The 22879-nt window shown below is 37.3% G+C and overlaps 1 protein-coding gene across 2 annotated transcripts in view; it reads right to left on the reverse strand.

Moving 5' to 3' along the window:
* RASSF8 (Ras association domain family member 8) overlaps positions 1–22879 on the reverse strand; it is a 133548-nt gene that overhangs the window by 14210 nt on the left and 96459 nt on the right. For both annotated transcript variants that reach the window (XM_082635261.1, XM_082635262.1), the window contains exon 2: positions 4197–4402. In XM_082635261.1, the coding sequence (XP_082491387.1) occupies positions 4197–4299 (103 nt within the window). In that variant the 5' untranslated portion in view covers positions 4300–4402. The remainder of the gene's footprint in view (positions 1–4196; positions 4403–22879) is intronic.

A 22879-nucleotide genomic window follows, 5' to 3' on the forward strand; every position in this document is an offset into this window, starting at 1 on the left:
TGGGCGCACAGTATTCTCAGCAGACAGAAACAGGTGCAAAGACTAAGGCGGAACTGTCTCTGACACGTTTAAGAGGAAGCAATCAAAAGTGAGTGGGAGGAAATGAGGTTGGAGGTAAAGCAGGGATTCATTGAGGGCCCTGAAGACCATCACATGGACTTTAAAATTTTCTGAGTGAGTCCGGAAACCACTAAGGGGTTTTGAGCAGAAGAGTGATGATGATGCATAGTTTCAAAGTATTACTTTAAAAGAAATCTGTTGAGAATAGGCTGCAGGAGACCAGGATGATACAGGGAAATGCGTTGGAAGGCCACTGCAAAAATCTAAGTGAGAAATGATGGTGGCTTACATCAAGGTCATAACAGTGGCTGTGGAGAGAAGCAACAAGATTCTGGATATATACTGAAGATAGTACAGGGAGGATTTGTTGATGGATTAGTTGTAAGGTATTAGAGCAAGAAAAGAGCCAAAGATCACACAAAAGTTTTAGATCTAATCAATTAAAAGCAATAGTTCCCATTTGTTGAGATGAGGGGGAGGAAATCTGAGGATGGGCAACAGTTGGGACACGAAGCTTGGGTTTGGACATTTTAAGTCTGAGATACCAGTTAGTCATCTTCCAGAACTGCGCTGTTCACTACAATAGCTATTAGCCACGAGCCACATTTAAACTTTAATTAAAAATTCATTTCCTCACTTACACTAGCCACACTTCAAGTAGGTAATAGGTACATGTGGCCAGTGGCTACTGTACTGGACGGCACAGATACAGAACATTACCATCCTTGCAGAAAGTTCTATGGGGAAGCACTGTTCTAGAAACTATGTTTTGTAGAGTACCTACTATTTTAGGCAAAACAACGGTATAAGAAAGATAAATAAGCAGGACGCCTATTTTGAAGAGACTTCCAGAGAAGAGAAAGAAATATTAACAAATAATAAAACCAGAGATCAGCATAAAATGTGTTTGTTTGAAAACTGATTTTGTTGGGGCAAACTCTATGAAACATGGCTTTTTGGAACAATCCACGCCATCTTGGGACCCAGCGCCAATCAATTTGTTTGTATTAAATGCTAGCTCTGGCCCCGGTGGAAAGAGATATGGGACAAGATCATCAGAAGCGTGAGCAGAGAAAAATTCTGAATCTTCAGTACTTTAAATGGCACCAGGCAACAAAGCAGTGTGAGTCAGAAAACCTTTCCCTCAGTCTCCTTGATTTCTTCCTCCTCTTTTTTTCCTCTCTAATCTTTTGTTATCTGTACTTTAAGTTCTAAGCTACTTGAGGGCAGAAGTACATTCTTTTCATATTTTTCGTTTGTGATTTTGTAAAAGCAAACACATTTTTCTCAACTTAACTTGAGACAGATGAATTGTTTAAGGCTTTCTGTTTCACATACAGATTTGAGAAGTAGTTTGAACTCTATTTTGAAATAATGGCATTTCTGGGATAGTTTATGGGAAAAACAAGGTCGAATATTTAAAATTGGGAATGTTTCAGAAAGCCCAGGGTGTACAGTATCCAAACAGTGTGTTCCTGCTGGGAAGTTAAACCACTTCATGCCAACTGAGTCTGTCAATCATCGTTTCACTTTTAGTTACTGTCTCTTATAATTTGGGAATATGTTATATTTCTACCACCTAAATATAACCTGTCAAGGTAGTCAAAGATCAGAGGAGGAGAAAGGATTTCCTTCTATACTAGTAACTAATGTTCAAAATCTTTTATCAAATTATGCTCTGTCTTTAGCTCTTTTCTAACTTGATTTGAGTGATTAGTATCACTGAGTCAGAAAATGTTACCTGTCATATATATTTGCAGACTGCCAATATGTATACATGTTTTTATATCATGATGGTTTCCTGAAAGCGATTTTAGCTACCCAGAAAAACTCAATAATCCCTAATCATATATATACAGTGCCTCCCCCATGGGTAAATATGTGGACTTTAACTTAAGAAGCTATTCTATATGCTGCATCACTATAAATTTTTTAGAAACATCTGCAGTTTTGCTCAGTCAGTCCATATGCTGCTGTTAGTGAACTAAACCTTTTACTGTGTGAAGCCACAGAGATTCTGCAGGTGTTTGTTACAGCAGCAATTTTCCCTAATTAATAAACCCTCTATTATTTCTTATAGTATAAATAAGGTCAAAATACTATAACATTTTCACTTAGTGTTTAGACTCGGAATACCAATAACTTTCGTGACAATGGAGATAAATATTTAAGTGTGTATTAGAAGCATACTGAATCTGAGGCTGAGAAAATTTTATGGCACAACAGAAGCAAGGATCAACGGTGCTCGCTGGTTGCCAGTTGAGTCATCTCTCAGGTGAATTCTGAATTCAATGAAGTATTTATGATTCAGCAAGAGAGTTGTTTAGCCAGGTTTGGAGAAATATCGTAAAGCATCTGTACTCAAGTTGTCAACTTTTCAAAGCACTTCTGGACTGAGTTATTGAGAAAGCAAATATGGGGGGTGGGGAGTATGTTCAGTTAAAGCTTCTTTTTATCAATAGCTTGGCCACAAAGAAGTACACTCTTTAGTCCAAACGGATAAACACACACCTGGTACATCCGGACAGTTTCTCCTTGAAATTCTGTGTGGAGAACATGTTTACCATATGGACAGATGCAGCTTATTGTACTCTTCAACTACCTTGACTTTTCTAAAAACTACTCATTTTTTTAACCACTGTCCATGGCTTGATTCTCAAATATAACAAAGAAACTTAGATTTGACACTTGCTAATTTTAGTTTTCACTAAGCAGAAAAAACCCCAACAATGCTTAATATTTTAATTCAAATAAATTATGTGAGGCTTTCAAAAGGGGCAATGACTAAATAAGTTGGTTGCAAAGAATATGAAATAAAATTAAATGCCTTAATTTCCTCCTCTTTAATAATTAAACTTAAGTCCACAAATATAATACTAGTACCAAATGCAAGAAAATTTCATAGGATGTGAAAGCCTAGGGTTCTCAGCATTGTTTTAATATATGAGTGTGCTATATAGTATTTCAGGAAAAATCAAAAGATGTTAGTATTAAAACGAAGCCTCTGTCTTTGTACAGGGCTATTGCCAACTTCAAACAGTGCACTTGCCACAATGCAGGGGCACAACCACCTCTACAAAATGCTAAGGTGCCATCGTGACAGTGACTTGTCTCCATCCTGAGCTAACCTGACATGCTTCCAATATAAACTAGCACTATATAAAAACAAACTTTTGATAAGGAGCTCAAAGACAAAGAGGCACTGAGCACCGAGCATGCTGAACACACAGTTTCCTTCTCAATACAGCTGACCCTTGAACAACGCAGGCGTTAGGGGCGTGAACTCTCCACACAGTTGAAAATCTGCATATAACTTATGATCAGCAGGGCTTCTCCATCTGCAGTTCCTCGTGGATTCAACTAACGTTGAATCGTGCAGTACTGTAGGATTTACTATTGGGAAAAAAGCCCCATAAAAGTGGACCCTCGCAGTTAAAACTTGTGCTGTTCAAGGGCCAACTCCACATGTTTGCTAAGTGATGGATTTAAGATGCAAATACAAACTTTAGCCCACATTACTGGCTTTACTGATGTAGGTGTTTATGCCCTCATCATATTCCAAATGGAATTATGGCAACTAAAAAACATGCATAACATATCATAAAGATAAACTGAGAGTAAATAAGAAGAAAAGTTGCAACGGGATAAGTGAATAAGATGGAGCCAGTTAAGCATGGATTTGACTACTTCATCTTCACTGTGGAAGATTTAAAAAGTACACATTAACTTTCTAATGAAGAACCATGTCATTTAATTTGTTGCAAATTTCTTTTCTGAAAGTATTCAGAATAAAAAATTGGATTTTGCCTAATGAAGAGTCTGGGAACTATGTTTTGGCTCAAGAAAACATTTTTAGTTCCAGAAATCACTGTTTAGGATAAACAACAGGTGAGGAGAAGGCAGTGCAGACTCTAGACTCAGGATCAGTAAACTCTCGGTGAGGCAGAGAACGAGTATCTTCACAGACTGACCTAGGCTGGAGGCAGGGGACAGTAATAAGTAAAAGTGTGCCTGAGAGATGTATTATGGAACCAAATGAACAAAACCCACAGGACATCTATATTTAAAACAAACAAAAACAACAGGAAGCATAAGCATAAACCACTTTATCTCAGACACCCCGAGAATTCACTTACCTATCGCTTGAGCTAAGGCTATGACAACTTCCTGGCAAGTTGTGACTTCGGTGACCCCACAAACAATCCTCTGAACTCCGTCCACCCATACTTTAAGTTCCATGGTGCCCCAGCCAGTCACCCAAGGGCCCTGAGACTGGTCATCAAGGCGTCAGGTCATGTCTCTGGCCATGAAAACACGGAAAAGGCAGAGTCTGTGTAGTCAGCTAAAAAGAGGAAAAAACATTTTTAATACAACAAATCTTACCATTTCTTCTAGTAAGTAAATGTCACCAGAGCAAATTTTAATATATCACAGTCCTACTACCATGAATGACCATGGGCTTACTTATTCACAGAACTGAACTTAGCAGTGTGACTACAACCATGGCCACCTCTCATGACACCTCATGGTACTATTTCCACAATTAGAATATTAATCATAAAGTCACTCTCCATTGACCAAAGAAATCTTATTTACTTGACCAAGCCCTATTGCTCAACATACAAACTATTTTTTTTACAAAATTACTTCACTAGGATAATTTCTGAGGTTAAAAAAAAAAAAAGTTTTTTGGTCATTTTAGGAATCACAAATAATTGAACCACTTTCCGCAGCCTTGCCAGCATCTGTTTGTTCCCTGTGTCCCTTGCCTCGCTCTCTTGGCCAAGGGACCGAGTGTTGTCTACACCACTGAAACTCCAACACCCAAGTGCAGCACAAGGTATAGGTGTGCAGAAAATATTAGCTGAAGGATATTGATTCCTTCATTGGCTGACAACTTGCCCATTTATGAACTGCTTGTCCTCTACCCATTTATTTAACTGGAGTTTTATAACTGTCTTAAACTGTTTTTTTTTTTTTTAAACATCTTTATTGGAGTATAATTGCTTTACAATGGTGTGTTAGTTTCTGCTTTATAACAAAGTGAATCAGTTATACATATACATATGTTCCCATATCTCTTCCCTCTTGCGTCTCCCTCCCTCCCACCTTCCGTATCCCAGCCCTCTAGGTGGTCACAAAGCACCGAGCTGATCTCCCTGTGCTTTACAGCTGCTTCCCACTAGCTATCTATTTTACGTTTGGTAGTCTATATATGTCCATGCCACTCTCTCACTTTGTCCTAGCTTACCCTTCCCCCTCCCCATATCCTCAAGTCCATTCTCTAGTAGGTCTATGTCTTTATTCCCATCTTGCCCCTAGGTTCTTCATGACCATTTTTTTTCTTAGATTCCATATATATGTGTTAGAATACAGTATTCGCTTTTCTCTTTCTGACTTACTTCACTCTGTATGACAGACTCCAGGTCCATCCACGTCACTACAAATAACTCAATTTCGTTTCTTTTTATGGCTAAGTAATATTCCATTGTATATATGTGCCACATCTTCTTTATCCATTCATCTGTTGATGGACACTTAGGTTGCTTCCATGTCCTGGCTATTGTAAATAGAGCTGCAATGAACATTTTGGTACATGACTCTTTTTGAATTATGGTTTTCTCAGGGTATATGCCCAGTAATGGGATTGCTGGGTCCTATGGTAGTTCTATTTTTAGCTTTTTAAGGAACCTCCAAACGGTTCTCCATAGTGGCTATATCAATTTACATTCCCACCAACAGCGCAAGAGGGTTCCCTTTTCTCTACCCTCCCCCCCAGCATTTACTGTAGATTTTTTGATGATGGCCATTCTGACCGGTGTGGATGATATCTCATTGTAGTTTTGATTTGCATTCCTCTAATGATTAATGATGTTGAGCATTCTTTCATGTATCTGTAGGCAATCTGTATATCTTCATTGGAGAAATGTCTATTTAGGTCTTCTGCTGATTTTTGGATTGGGTTCTTTGTTCTTTTGATATTGAGCTGCATGAGCTGCTTGTAAATTTTGGAGATTAATCCTTTGTCAGTTGCTTCATTTGCAAATATTTTCTCCCATTCTGAGGGTTGTCATTTTGTTTTTTTTATGGTTTCCTTTGCTGTAGAAAAGCTTTTAAGTTTCACTAGGTCCCATTTGTTTACTTTTGTTTTTATTTCCACTTCTCTAGGAGATGGGTCAAAAAGGATCTTGCTGTGATTTATGTCCCAGAGGGTTCTGCCTATGTTTTCCTCTAGGAGTTTTATAGTGTCTGGCCTTACATTTAGGTCTTTAATCCATTTTGAGCTTATTTTTGTGTATGGTGTTAGGGAGTGTTCGAATTTCATTCTTTTACATGTAGCTGTCTAGTTTTCCCAGCACCACTTACTGAAGAGGCTGTCTTTTCTCCATTGTATATTCTTGCCTCCTTTATCAAAGATAAGGTGACCATATGTGCATGGGTTTATCTCTGGGCTTTTGATCCTGTTCCATTGATCTATATTCCTGTTTTTGTGCCAGTACCATACTGTCTTGATTACTGTAGCTTTGTAGTATAGTCTGAAGTCAGGGAGCCTGCTTCCTCCAGCTCCGTTTTTCTTTCTCAAGATTGCTTTGGCTATTCGGGGTCTTTTGTGTTTCCATACAAATTGTGAAATTTTTTGTTCTAGTTCTGTGAAAAATGCCAGTGGTAGTTTGATAGGGATTGCATTGAATCTGTAGGTTGCTTTGGGTACTACAGTCATTTTCACAGCGTTGATTCTTCCAATCCAAGAACATGGTATATCTCTCCATCTGTTTGTATCATCTTTAATTTCTTTCATCAGTGTCTTATAATTTTCTGCATACAGGTCTTTTGTCTCCTTAGGTAGGTTTATTCCTACCTTTTATTCTTTTTGTTGCAGTGGTAAATGGGTGTGTTTTCTTAATTTCACTTTCAGATTTTTCATCATTAGTTTATAGGAATGCAAGAGATTTCTGTGCATTAATTTTGTATCCTGCTACTTTACCAAATTCATTGATTAGCTCTAGTAGTTTTCTGGTAGCATCTTTAGGATTCTCTATGTATAGTATCATGTCATCTGCAAACAGTGACAGCTTTACTTCTTCTTTTCCGATTTGGATTCCTTTCATTTCTTTTTCTTCTCTGATTGCTGTGGCTAAAACTTCCAAAACTGTGTTGAATAATAGTGGTGAGAGTGGACATCCTTGTCTTGTTCTTGATGTTAGTGGAAATGGTTTCAGTTTTTCACCATTGAAAACAATGCTGGCTGTGGGTTTGTCATATATGGCCTTTATTATGTTAAGTCCCCTCTATGCCTACTTTCTGGAGGGTTTTTACCATAAAATGGGTGTTGAATTTTGTCGAAAGCTTTCTCTGCATCTATTGAGATGATCAAATGGTTTTTCTCCTTCAGTTTGTTAATATGGTGTATCACATTGATTGATTTGCATATATTGAAGTATCCTTGCATTCCTGGGATAAACACTTGATCATGGTGTATGATCCTTCTAATGTGCTCTTGGATCCTGTTTGATAGTATTTTGTTGAGAATTTTTGCAACTAAGTTCATCAGTGATATTGGCCTGTAGTTTTCTTTCTTTGTAACATCTTTGTCTGGTTTTGGTGTCAGGGTGATGGTGGCCTCGTAGAATGAGTGTAGGAGTGTTCCTCCCTCTGCTATATTTTGGAAGAGTCTGTGAAGGATAGGTGTAAGCTCTTCTCTAAATGTTTGATAGAATTTGCCTGTGAAGACATCTGGTCCTGGGCTTTTGTTTGTTGGAAGATTTTTAATCACAGTTTCAATTTCAGTGCTTATGATTGGTCTGTTCATATTTTCTATTTCTTCCTGGTTCAGTCTCGGAAGGTTTTGCTTTTCTAAGAATTTGTCCATTTCTTCCAGGTTGTCCATTTTATTGGCATAGAGTTGCTTGTAGTAATCTCTCACGATCCTTTGTATTTCTGCACTGTCAGTTGTTACTTCTCCTTTCTCATTTCTAATTCTATTGATTTGAGTCTTCTCCCTTTTTTTTTTGATGAGTCTGGGTAATGGTTTATCAATTTTATTTATCTTCTTAAAGAACCAGCTTTTGATTTTACTGATCTTTGCTATCGTTTCCTTCATTTGTTTTTCATTTATTTCTGCTCTGATCTTTATGATTTCTTTCCTTCTGCTAACTTTAGGGATTTTTTGTTCTTCTTTCTCTAATTGCTTTAGGTGTAAGGTTAGGTTGTTTATTTGAGATGTTTCCTGTTTCTTAAGGTAGGATTGTATTGCTATAAACTTCCCTGTTAGAACTGCTTTTGCTGCATCCCATAGGTTTTGGGTCGTCATGTTTTCATTGTCATTTGTTTCTAGGTTTTTTTTTTTTTGGCGGTACGCAGGCCTCTCACTGTTGTGGCCTCTCCCGTTGCGGAGTACAGGCTCCGGACATGCAGGCTCATTGGCCATGGCTCACGGGAGCAGCTGCTCCGCAGCATATGGGATCCTCCCGGACCGGGGCACAAACCCATGTCCCCTGCATCGGCAGGCGGACTCTCAACCACTGTGCCACCAGGGAAGCCCTCTAGGTATTTTTTGATTTCCTCTTTGATTTCTTCAGTGATCTCTTGGTTATTAAGTAGTGTATTGTTTAGCCTCCATATATGTTTGTATTTTTTACAGGTTTTTTCCTGTAATTGATATCTAGTCTCACAGCGTTGTGGTCAGAAAAGATACTTGATACGATTTCAATTTTCTTAAATTTACCAAGGCTTGATTTGTGACTCAAGATATGATCTATCCTGGAGAATGTTCCATGAGCACTTGAAAAGAAAGTGTATTCTGTTGTTTTTGGATGGAATGTCCTATAAATATCAATTAAGTCCATCTTGTTTAATGTATCATTTAAAGCTTGTGTTTCCTTATTTATTTTCATTTTGGATGATCTGTCCATTGGTGAAAGTGGGGTATTAGAGTCCCCTACTATGATTGTGTAACTGTTGATTTCCTCTTTTATGGCTGTTAGTATTTGCCTTATGTATTGAGGTGCTCCTATGTTGGGTGCATAAATATTTACAATTGTTATATCTTCTTCTTGGATTGATCCCTTGATTACTGTGTAGTGTCCTTCTTTGTCTCTTGTAATAGTCTTTGTTTTAAAGTCTATTTTGTCTGATATGAGAATTGCTACTCCAGGTTTCTTTTGGTTTCCATTTGCATGGAATATCTTTTTCCATACCCTCACTTTCAGTCTGTATGTGTCCCTGGGTCTGAAGTGGGTCTCTTGTAGACAGCATATATACGGGTCTTGTTTTTGTATCTATTCAGCCAGTCTATGTCTTTTGGTGGGAGCATTTAGTCCATTTACATTTAAGGTAATTATTGATATGTATGTTCCTATTATCATTTTCTTAATTGTTTTGGGTTCGTTATTGTAGGTCTTTTCCTTCTCTTGTCTTTCCTGCCTAGAGAAGTTCCTTTAGCATTTGTTGTAAAGCTGGTTTGGTGGTGCTGAATTCTCTTAGCTTTTGCTTGTCTGTAAAGGTTTTAATTTCTCTGTCAAATCTGAATGAGATCCTTGGTGGGTAGAGTAATCTTGGTTGTAGGTTTCTCTCCTTCATCACTTCAAATATGTCCTGCCACTCCCTCTGGCTTGCAGAGTTTCTGCTGAAAGATCAGCTGTTAACCTTATAGGGATTCCCTTGTGTGTTATTTCTCCCTTGCTGCTTTTAATATTTTTTCTTTGTATTTAATTTTTGATAGTTTGATTAATATGTGTCGTGGCGTGTTTCTCCTTGGATTTATCCTGTATGGGACTCTCTTTGCTCCCTGAACTGGATTAACTATTTCCTTTCCCATATTAGGGAAGTTTTCAACTATAATCTCTTCAAATATTTTCTCAGTCCGTTTCTTTTTCTCTTCTTCTTCTGGGACCCCTATAATTCAAATGTTGGTGTGTTTAACGTTGTCCCAGAAGTCTCTGAGACTGTCCTCAATTCTTTTCATTCTTTTTCTTTATTCTGCTCTGCAGTAGTTATTCCCACTATTTTATCTTCCAGGTCACTTATCTGTTCTTCTGCCTCAGTTATTCTGCTATTGATCCCTTCTAGAGAATTTTTAATTTCATTTATTGTGTTGTTCATCACTGTTTGTTTGCTCTTTTGTTCTTCCAGGTCCTTGTTAAATGTTTCTTGTAGTTTCTCCATTCTATTTCCAAGATTTTGGATCATCTTTACTACCATTTTCTGAATTCTTTTTCAGGTAGACTGCCTATTTCCTCTTCATTTGTTAGGTCTGGTGGGTTTTTGCCTTGCTCCTTCATCTGCTGTGTGTTTCTCTGTCTTCTCATTCATCTTACTTTACGGTGTCTGGGGTCCCCTTTTCGCAGGAGGAGGTTCCCATTGCAGATTCATAGTTCCCGTTATTTTTGGTGTCTGTCCCCAGTGGCTAAGGTTGATTCAGTGGGTTGGGTAGGCTTCCTGGTGGAGGGGACTAGTGCCTGTGCTCTGGTGGATGAGGCTGGATCTTGTCTTTCTGGTGGGCAGGTCCACGTCTGGTGGTGTGTTTTGGGGTGTCTGTGGCCTTATTATGATTTTAGGCAGCCTCTCTGCTAATGGATGGGGTTGTGTTCCTGTCTTGCTTGTTGTTTGGCATAGGGTGTCCAGCACTGCAAATACTCATTCATCTTCTGTCTTCAATTTAAGAGTTATTCTAATAATGTAAACTTGTTTTTAACTTGCTGTGTTTCCCCAGTGTTTAATATTTTGTTTAGGTGCATTATAGGTGAAGCAGAAAATTGTGCATTCTCATATGGTCAAACAATATCCCTTGATTTTATACTACTGATTAGAATGTTATTATTAGCCTACTAAAAATCAATTACACACAATTCTTATTTCTGTGGGTTTTTAAAATCTCAACACTTCCTGTGTTAATAAATCTTTAATCAATCTATGATTGTTTGCCCATTGTCCTGTGATCTTCCTATTTTTTTGCTGTTTTTAAAAAAGAATGTTAAAGTTTATGAGATGTAATAAACATTGATTTAATTAAGGAAAACAGTTAAATTTGTTTAACGGTTTACAATGGCACTGGCATTTCAGAATTACTTAAAAACGTATTTAAAAAACAATACAAACTTTTCCTATAAAATAGTATTTACTACAAATAGTAACTTAGTCCTTTTACATTCTGTTAAAGGACCTAAGACAGTTTGAGGGTACCTGGTCACCTGGGTAGATGAGTCAGAACACATGTGAGATGCATGAGAATAAACCTAATTACTTTATCTAGGGACGGTACAAAAACACTTCTTGTTGGGACTTCCCTGATGGTCCAGTGGTAAAGAATCTACCTGGCAATGCAGGGGACACGGGTTCAATCCCTGGTCGGGGAACTAAGATCCCGTATGATGAGGGGCAACTAAGCCCACGCGCCTCAACTAGAGAGCCTGCATGCTGCAAACTACAGAGCCCACACACTCTGGAACCCACGCGTCAGAACTAGAGAGAAGCTCCCACGCCACAACGAAAGATCCCACGTGCTGCAACTAAGACCCGACGCAGCCAAAAATAAATAAAACAAACAAATAAATAATAAGTAAGTCTTAAAAGAAATCTTTTTGTCATGCTGTAATTTCCCAGAGTGCCGCTTCAGCTCTCTCTGCTTCCACTGCAGTGCCAAGGCAGCTTCACTAAGCCCCCTTTATGCCCAGAGGGAGGACCATCTGCCCCCAGCAAGCTGATTCCCAAACTGTGTTCCTCAGTTAGGAAATCTGTAAGATGTTAAATTTCTGGCGGAAAAGGTCTCCAAGTCCGAGGAAATGTAAGAAGTCCAGTAAACAAAGTTTAAAAAGTTCCTTTGCTGCTAGAGTTCTTTGAGCATTATATAGGCTGGTGTGCACTCCAAGTGTCAAATAAGAGGTTTATGTGCTACTGTCCCTAATCCATTTAGAGAACATTTAAGGAAAGGAAACATAAGAGTTCTGACTTAAAATAAGATTTGTTTCCTTCTCTGCTAGGCACTCTATTTACTAAAAATAGAATATGTATTATTCTTCCTTGGGATAAGTTAAGGTGAAAAAACTGTCAAACATTAATATATTGTGTTAAATTAATATATTAAAATTAAATTGTTTTATTAAAAAGAAAAACAGCTGAATTTTTAAAGCTGAATTAAAGTTTATTTAATACATAGTCCCTTATGTTTCATTAAAAGATTAAACTTGGACCTTTCAACTTAAAAGCTTTTGCACATCAAAGGAAACCACTGACAAAACAAAAAGACAACTTACTGAATGGGAGCAAATATTTGCAAATGATATGACATAAAGGATTAATATCCAACATATATAAATAGCTCATACAACTCAACATCAAAAAAACAAACCACCCAATTAAAAAATGGGCAGAAGAACTGAATAGACATTCTTCCAAAGAGGAAATGCAGATGGCCAATAGGCCCATGAAAAGATGCTCAACATCACTAATCATCAGGGAAATGCATATCAAAACCACAGTGAGATATCACCTCACACCTGTCAGAATGGCTATCATCAAAAGGAACACAAGTAACAAATTGTTGGCGAGGACGTGGAGAAAAGGGAACCCTCCTACACTGTTAGTAGGAATGTAAACTGGTGCAGCCACTGTGGAAAACAGTATAGAGGTTTCTCAAAAAAACTAAAAATAGAACTACCATATGACCCAGCAATTCCACTTCCAGGTATACATCCAAAAAACCCCAAAACACTAATTTGGAAAGATACATGCACCCCAATATTCATAGCAGCATTATTTACAATAGCCAAGATATGGAAGCAACCTAAGTGTCTATCAACAGATAAATGGATAAACAAGATGTGGTATACATATCCAGTGGACTACTACTCAGCCATAAAAAATGACGAACTTCTTGCATTTGCAGCAACATGGATGGACTTGGAGGGTACTAGGCTAAGTGAAATTAGAGAAAGACAAATACTATATGATATCACTTATATGTGGAATCTAAAAATTACAATAAACGAGTGAATATAACAAAAAAGGAGACTCACAGATACAGAGAACAAACTAGTGGTTACCAGTTGGTGGGGGGCAATATAGGAATGGGGGAGTGGTCAGTACAAACTATGGAGTGTAAGATAGGCTCAAAGATGTGCTGTACAACACGGGGAATATAGCCAATATTTTGTAATAACTGTGGATGGAAAGTAACCTTTAAAATTGTACAAAAATTTTAAAAATTAAAATAAAAAAGTAAACACCATTATTTTAAAAAAGATATTAAACTTGGGAAACCTAACACAAAAGACAGCAGATCTCATTAAAAGTTCTCCCCACCCCCCAAGAAACCTATATTATTTCAAGAAACTTATTATTAAGGCTCATTATTAAGTTCCATTAAGGTTTTAGTATACCATCACTTTTTTTTTTTTTTTTTTTTGCGGTACGCGGGCCTCTCACTGTTGTGGCCTCTCCCGTTGCGGAGCACAGGCTCCGGATGCGCAGGCTCAGCGGCCATGGCTCACAGGCCTAGCCGCTCCGCGGCATGTGGGATCTTCCCAGACCGGGGCACAAACCCGTGTCCCTTGCATCGGCAGGCGGACTCTCAACCACTGCGCCACCAGGGAAGCCCTACCATCACATTTTTTCCTATCTGCATTATCACCATTTCACCTTGAACGTTTAATCATTAAGTGAATACAAATGAACATAAAACACATATACATCTGTTAAATATTACAGAGTATAGTAATGCTGTGGGAAAACACTGAGAATAATACTGCTTAGTTAATATAAACTTGCAGGGTATTTATCCTCTTGAAAAGAGACTTCCTACCACCGCTCATCACAGAGAAGATCAGCATCTGCGTTTTTAACACCACTAACAATATCTTTCAAAGTTGAATCCTTAAGGAGGGTAAGAAATGCCTTTATGGATCAGATCAATGAACCACATGGTCCAAAATTTTACTACAGGAGGGCCACTTTTTTAGAATATGGCTTCTGTCAAGTTTGGGGCTACACTGACAATCGTCCCTCCCTTCCCTTATGATCAGGGTTATTCATGAAAGTCATTTGAAGAATATGTCTTCCCAGCAGAAGCCCCTAGTACTCTCTTTTAGAAGCTGTGACCCTGTTCTTTCCTTTATACCCTCCGAGTCTGACTCCTAAGCTCTGCTCCCAGCCTCAGAACTAGACTAGAGGGGAAAATGGAAGGCCTACACTGTAGGTGTGCATGGTGGATTGGTCATCATTGGAACTAAGGACTCAGGAAGCAGAAGGGCTTTGGCAACTCAGTTGGAATTTGGAATACATTTTTCCGTGGAAACCTACCTACTTTGTAGGTAGAAGTAAGGTTCTACTGCAAGGGTATTAACAGAGTTCAGTTATTGTCATTGTGAGGTTTCTATATTCAAACCACTATTATTTTAATAATTTTTATAATGAAGAACTAGGTTTATACAGTAACATGCTACTGGGAAACAAGTGTTCTTTTAGCCAAGAATCATTTATTATCTTAAAAGTCTATTGGACCCATGCACTTACAGTCAATTAATCTATGACAAAGGAGGCAAGAATATACAATGGAGAAAAGACAGTCTCTTCAACAAGTGGTGCTGGGAAAGCCAGACAGCTACACATAAATCAATGAAATTAGAACATTCCCTCACACCATATACAAAACTAAACCCAAAATGGTTTAAAGACCTAAATATAAGACATGACATCACAAAACTCCTAGAAGAGAACGTAAGCAAAATATTCTCTGAAACAAACTGTAGCAGTATTTTCTTAGATCAGTCTCCCAAGGCAAAAGAAATAAAAGCAAAAATAAATAAATAGAACCTAATCAAACTTAAAAGCTTTTGCACAGCAAAGGAAACCATGAACAAAAGAAAAAGACAACCTACAGACTGGGAGAAAATATCTGAAAATGATGCCGACAAGGGGTAAATTTCCAAAATGTATAAACAGCTCGTACAACTCAATATGAAAAAAACAAACAACACAATCAAAAAATGGGCAGAAGACCTAAATAGCTATTTGTCCAAAGTAAGCATACAGATGGACCACAGGCACAGGAAGAGATGTTCAACACAGCTAATTATTTGAGAAATGCAAGCCAAAACCACAACAGGGTATCATCGCCTTACACCAGTCAGGATAGCTATCATCAAAAGGTCTATAAATAATAAATGCTGGAGAGGGTGTGGAAAAAAGGGAACCCTCATACACTGTCGGTGGGAATGTAAATTGGTACAGCCACTATGAAAAAGAGTATGAAGGTTCCTTAAAAAACAAAATAGAGTTACCATAAGATCCGGCAATCCTACTTCTGGGTATATATCTGGAAAAAATGAAAACACTAATTCGAAAAGACACATGCACCCCCATGTTCATTGCAGCACTATTTACAATAACCAAGACATAAAAACAACCCAAATGCCCATCAACAGATGACTGGCTTAAGAAGATATGGTATACATATATACAATGGAATATTACTCAGCCATAAAAAAGAACAAAATTGCCATTTGCAGCAACATGGATGGACCTAGAGAATATTATACTTAGTGAAGGAAGTCAGACAGAGAAAGACAAATACCATATGATATCACTTATATGTGGAATCTAAAAAATAATACATTGTGAGTCTACATACAAAATAGAAACAGACTCACAGACATAGAAACCAAACTTATGGTTACCAAAGGGGAGAGGAAGGGAGGGAGAGACAAATTAGGAGTATGGGATTAACAGATACAAACTACTGGGAATTCCCTGGCGGTCCAGTGGTTAGGACTCCACGCTTCCACTGCAGGGGGCATGGGTTCAATCCCTGGTCGGGGAACTAAGATGCCTCATGCAACGTGGTGCGGCCACAAAACAAACAAACAAACAAACAAAAGATACAAAGTACTATACATAAAATAGATAAGCAACAAGGATTTACTGTATAGAGCAAGGAATTATATTCAGTATCTTATAATAACCTATAACGGAATATAATCTGAAAAAAAATAACTGAATCACTTTGCTGTACACCTTAAACTAACACAATATTGTAAATCAACTATACTTCAATTAAAAAAAATGTCTATTGGAATTAAGCACCTGCATTTGTGGAGACATGTTCCCCCAAGACCAGTGCTTTAGTAAAGTAATTTATTCAATCCTCATTATTTGTGGATTCCTTATTTGTGAATTCATCCACTCACTAAAATTTATTTGTAACCCCCAAATCAATACTTGTGGTACTTTCATGGCCATTCACAGACATGAAAAACTGGAGTTGCCTGACCTACACATTCCCAGCTGAGGTTGGACAAAATCAGTGCTCTGTCTTGCTTCAGCTTCCATGCTGTCAACAAGTGTCTTTCCTCAGTCTATTTAGTGCCATGCTTTGCATTTTTGTAGTTTTTGTTGGTGACTTCACTGTTAAAACCAGTTGCCAAGTACTGTGCAGAAGTGCTGTCTAGGGCTCCTAAGGGCAAGAAGGCTGTGATGTAACTTAGAGAAAAATAAGCTTTGTTCAGGCATGTGTTATAGCGCTGCTGGCCGTGAATTCAGTGTTAGTGAATCAACAACGTATATTAAATGAAGTGTCTTTAAATGGAAAAACACATAAGACAAGGTGATATATTGATCAGTTGATGAAACTGTTGTGACCAAAGACTCTTGCAAATGATGAGAATTGACTGTGTATCTCTAAATGGTATAACTTCCGTATGATGGCAATCATCAAGCTCCTGAGCAAATCCCATCATTCCCTGGACACTACACACAAGCATACAGGTGGCTTATTGCCAATTTTAACATTTCCTTCATTGTTAGTTTCGTTCAAGATCTGATGTTATTGCATATCAAAGAATTCTTTGTAAAAACAGTATAGAGATAAACTGGGTTATAATAAAATCTTCACAATCAAGCTAGTTACTTTAATTAAGTCAAATATTGATGCTAGCCCCCAGTTCTTTCTGCATCATAGAGAAGAGATTCGCACAATGAACGTGATATATTCTGAATACTTATTAGAACTACTAATAATCAGATACTAAAATTCTCCTTTGTGTAGAAAACTGGTAAAAAAAAAACAACTACTAAAGGGAGATTACATGATCTCATTCTAAAACTAATTTGATGTGGGAATTAAATGAAGTTATGTAGAATAACTGCTACCAACTAAAAAAGCATTAACTTTTTAATGTTTAAATATTACTGATGTAAGGAAAAAAATGTCTATGGGTACCTGCTGCCTACCTGTAGAAATGGGAAAGGAACTGAAGATGAAAAACAACCTGGAGAGCATGACAGGATGAAGCACAACGTGAGAGAAGAGAGAGAGTGAAAATACATTAGGAAAAAAAGAGGCGATGAGAAACCAGAATTTGGCAGATACGGGTAATGGTTTTTGGAAAACTGCCTCAGATGCCAGGCATAGGTTACCTGCCCCTGAACTGCAATGTTCAGATTATGCATGTTTGACACTCTTGTTCTGTATTTTGGAAACTCAGTTAAACGTAAGTTGCTTTTATCAAGACCATTATTTTGCTATAACGCAGTTCTGCAAATGGTGTCACAGAAATGGGTTGTTACAAAAAGGTACACGATGTCAAAAGCAGTGCTAAGGAAGATGACCTTAGTAATAAAAATAAGAGCCTCCCAAAATGAATTCTTGAGAACAGCAGTCCTGAGAGATGCACCATGGGGAAATAAGGTTCCCCAGTCCAACAATTTCGAGAAACATTTCATAACATGTCATCTCTGGGAGACAATGCACAGCAAGATAAAGGTTCTGATACCCCAGGGTAGAGAAACTGGTCAAACCCTGTTAAACTTACTCAGTGACTCAGCATGGCAGGTGGGGAGTGGAAGGGGGCACAATGCCTATAAAATATGTTTTATACTATAGGATGCAAACTTCTAACTTTTAGAAAATTTGCCTATATGTAAAAATAAGATTTCTACCAGCTCTTTAATGTATTTTGAGGCACTGAGAAGTAGTGATGGATACACTGTTTGAAGTCTTACTTGCAGGAACAATATAGAACAAATGAGAATATTTAATAGAACCCTAGCTTTCTCTTTTGCTTATACAAAGAGTCTTCATTGCCACGATAAAGCCATCTCTTCTAAAAATGGGTTTTATATTTTTCTTTTCAGGGACCTGTCTAGATCATAGGATTTTTCTTTAATAGTATGTTTTTAGAAGTTCTCAAAGCTAAGCAGTATGTGCATATTAACTATTAAATCCAATAAACCCATGCTCTTTCCTCTATTACTCATCATCCTCAGATCACAGCATTCAAACACATGCAACGAGCTAACATGTCCCAAATATTACAAGTGCACATGACCACTCCACAACCATGGCGAGGAATGGCATGAGCACCAACCATCTGCCAAGCACAGTGTATCGTGTCTCATTTATTCCTCACAGCACAATTCAGTGAGTTAGGTATCATTGGCCTCATTTTAAAGGTGAGAAGAGTGAGTCTCAGAGAGCTTAAATAACTAACTCTCCCAAGGTCACGAACCTTGTAATTTGGGGCACATATTCAAAACTGGGGTGAATAAAGAAACTAAGGAATGAGTTAAGGCAGGCTTCTCCAAAAGGACTCACTGTACCTAAATAAGTGTTCTTAAAATGTCCTAAATTATATGAAGAAAACTCATCTATCGCCTCCTGGAAATTTACTTCTATTAATAAACAACAATCAGACAGTAGGTATGAACTTGCCATTCCAGGAGAAAGAGAAGAGGTAAACCAACTAAATCGTGCTAAGAAACTACAGTTTTAATTCAGAGAACCTATGATAAATAAATGCTCATGCCAGCAAAATGAGTGTCTCATGGTCAGATTCATTTTTCAGTGCCAACAAATTATTCCTCCAGTTTTGGAAAATTATGTCCATATTTATTTTACAGAGGCCTAAATAAAATATGTTTGCATATTTGGGTTAATTTTTAACTCTTGCCTTTAATATTAAGCAAAGCTTCTTAGAGATTTCCGGCATTTTCTTTAAGTTCACACCATTAAAAACTACTTCCTGGAATAAGCCATTTTTTCCAAGGGACCACTGATTTAGTGGAGATAGCATTTACCAAGGTTCAAATCCTGAGTCTATTACTTAAGATGCATAACTTTTCAAGTGGCATGCACGAGAAATAGAATGCCTTTAAAAAAAATGTACCTAGTGCGGGGCTTGGCTCAAAGTGTAAATTCAATAAAAGTTTGTTCTGTGTATGGAAGTAAAAATTATAACTTTCAAAAATTAGAAACTTCTTTTCCTGAAGGAAAAAATCAATAGAAAAGGGACATTTTGGAAACATTATTTTTATTTTAATAAGAGCACCTGAAAATAAAGACATTTTAGATTATGACACCATGTACCTAAGAGCAGCCAACACTCTCAAAGTTTTTAAATGGAGGTTAGAAATGATAATTGGGATTAGCACCCATATTAAAAAATTTCAATTGCATCTGGTATAAACATGATACAAATCAAGTTAAAGTTATTGATATGAAAATATTGATCCTTCTACTAAGAACCATCTTTTTTAAAAAAATAAACTTTTAAAATAAATATAACTAGTAACTTTAGTTTTTTAATTTAGCATCAAATTTAGTGTTAGAAGAATCATTATTTTCAGTTGAGTTTCTGATTCAAAGCTCATCTCCAGATAGCTTATGGACAATTATATTTTTCTAAATCACATATAATGTTAAACCTATATCTATGATTTTGAAATGGAGACTTCTTCCATACCCAGAGGTGTAAACCAACATGTCACAGAGCAGTATCAAAAATCTTTTGGGAGTACAGTACTTCGTCAGGACAGTACTTATTTCTGAACTAACAATCTGAGTAAATTCTGACCTGTCAATTAAAGCTCTGAGCAGAAATACAGGATTTCTATGTAATAATTATAACTTAAGAAAAAGCAAAATCTTTACAGTTACCCATTTTAGAGAATAGAGAGATATATTTCCAGTAACCAAAGCTAATCTCAAAAGCAAGTTCTTATTCGAAATAATTCCTTTTAGTAATCTAATACTAACTGACACCACCAGAAAGTCATTTATTCCCTAGTCCCCTCAAAATGGTTACCATTTGTAAAATCATTCTGATACCCCATGGAAATACAAGGACATGTTTATTAGATTGAATTCTTCTTTGAGTTCTGGCTGATAAAGGAAGTGTTTTGCTTGGACATTTAACCTGGAAACTCATACCTTGAAAAGGGTAACAGGAGAACAAGGCATGGAGAGGCCAGGGAGGGTGGCATGAGACAATGGCCACTCGGTGGGTCTGAAGGGATGTCATAAAAGTGATGGAAATGAACCAAGACCAACACATAAAAATGAGCAATTCAGTCTAGGTCAGGGCCTCCAAAAGCCCCTACAGCCCTCACTGTCAGCCAATTCATGATGGTCAAAATCTCTCTAGTGGTAATAACCCTGAGTCAGCTTTAACTGGAATGCCACCACTCCACAGGAATGCTCCTAACCGTAACACGTGCATCTTTCTTCTTTTTTTCCTGCTATTCCAGCCCTGCTGTATTCTTCTTTCCAAGTCACAAGCCTACCAAAATCACTCAAAAATAATTTGGCTCCATGTGGTGAAAGTTCAAAGGAAGCTGTGGATTCCTTACACCTAGAGATGTCAAGGAGGGATGGGCATATGATGGTACTTCCTCCAGACAGATAAAGGTCACTCATTTCATAGAGTTCACTGAAGCCAAATGGATAAGATATCTTTCCTTGCGGAGCTAGCAATCTGCTGGCCAACAACTAGTATAATAATTTCACTGAACACGGAAGGCTGAGGTCTAGCCAAATTTTATCATTCGACCAAGGTCACGTGGATGGATGTTAGCCAATCTTTGGAATAATACTAATTTAGATTATTCTGAAAACTGAAATTAAATGATTAAACTTAATTAAGTGCCCAGTACAGAAGATGTTGAGGGAGTTGCTCTTGTAAAGAACTCTAATGAAAACGGACCATAAAATGGGGGTTGCCACTGGCATGGGAACATTGGCATGAAAAAAATTATGTGTTGCTTGTTCTTGCTAATTTTCTTAAATTTTCATGGAAGGTGGACCTTACAACTTGATTTTATTGGTACAAAATCTAAGTAAAAAATACAAAAATAATGTACCATTGGGTTCCATTTCTTGCTGCAGTATTATTTTAAAAAAGGAACATAAAAAGCCATCTGTTTTCCAATTACATCTTCTGTTGGTGTTCCAGTCTACCTTGTGGCCCTTTAGAGAAAGCTGCAGGCATACGTGTAGTGCCAAGTTCTGTGATGGTTTAACTCCCGTTGAGCTTCCAGGACTGGGAAAGATATCACACTCTCCAAGTCTTAATGTGAAAAACCCTGAATTCTGGCATCAATTAAATCATGCTTTTTACTACGTATGCTATTTCATGGCTCTCTTTCATTGGAAAACTGGCAGTGAGCAATAATGTTATAAAGTATTTCTACTAAAAAAAATTACTGAAAACTTGGTGACATTTTAAAAGATAGATGTAAGTACAAATAGATTTGTGTTATTGCTCCGAGAGCAGATACACTTTGGTACCTTGATTGTAAACCAAACCCTTCAAATGGAAACATGTTTTTGTTACTTAATCTAGCAACAACAATAATAAACAGCTAACAGGTATTGAATTCTACTATGTGACAGATGCAATGTTAACTGTGTATATATATATTTATATGTACTTTATTATAATATACATGTGTGTATAAAATTTTATTTAATCCTTCTGATACTCATCTATAGCTCTGTGTGACATGACTTATCATGAAACAAGTGAGGAAACTGGGGTATAGAGGAATCAGTAACTCGGCCAGAGTCACTCAGCCAGCAAGTGATATTAAATTATGTTCAAAACTTTATAGCCTCCATTCAGGTATAAGGAATCTATTTCCTTAATTTAGTATTTATGACATTCTACAATGAAACCCACTGTTTTACTTAACAGAAAAATAAATGTATTTTTCATCTACAGACTTCTCACTCATAATATCATAAATATCAAGCCCATTAATTCTGACAAGCCCATCCTTACAGTTACGATGAATTAAGTTCACAAACTTTTCAACAAAACATTGTCTTGACTAATGACTACGGGGGTGACTTTAAATAGGCAAACTTTATATATCAAACGTGTTCCTTTCCAGGTATATATTTCTAAGCTAAATTAGTATGTAAACATTTCAAAGCCAAAATAAAATACTTCGGGGAGGAAAGAGTAATAAAATAAACATATAAAATTAAGGAAAAAGTGAGCACCCGACTTTCTTTGACTGACGGTCAAAGTGGCTGCTAGACTATAAACCTTTCTACTAACTTCAGTTTTAAGAGTTAATTAACACAGTATAGAAAGGGTAACAGTTGGTCTTTCTTAAATACAAATTGGATCCCACACTCCTGCTCAGAACGCTCCAATAGCTCTCCACACACTGCCATCAGGACCTGGCTGACAGTGAGGGACTATAGGGGCTGCTGGAGGCCTTGACTAGACTGAATTGTTCACTTCTGTGTGTCGGTCTTAGTTTGTTTCCATCACTTTTATGACACCCCTTCGTACCAACCAAGTGTCCACTGTCTCATGCCACCCATGGCTCCCTGGCTTTTCCGTACCTTCTCCTGCGACCAGCTGATTAAAGTACTAAATGCTTTAAGAGTATGGAAGGCAGAAATTATATTTGGCAAAATTAAACATGCATGATCCCTAAGAATCTTTGTTAAACTAGAACTATTTCAACTCACAGAAAATTTCAAATGTATCCATTCAAACAATTTGAAAAGGTAGTTTTCCCTTACTCTTTAAGAGCC

This window comes from Mesoplodon mirus, assembly GCF_964341445.2.
Source record: "Mesoplodon mirus genome assembly, chromosome: 11".
Taxonomy (NCBI): Eukaryota; Metazoa; Chordata; class Mammalia; order Artiodactyla; family Ziphiidae; genus Mesoplodon; species Mesoplodon mirus.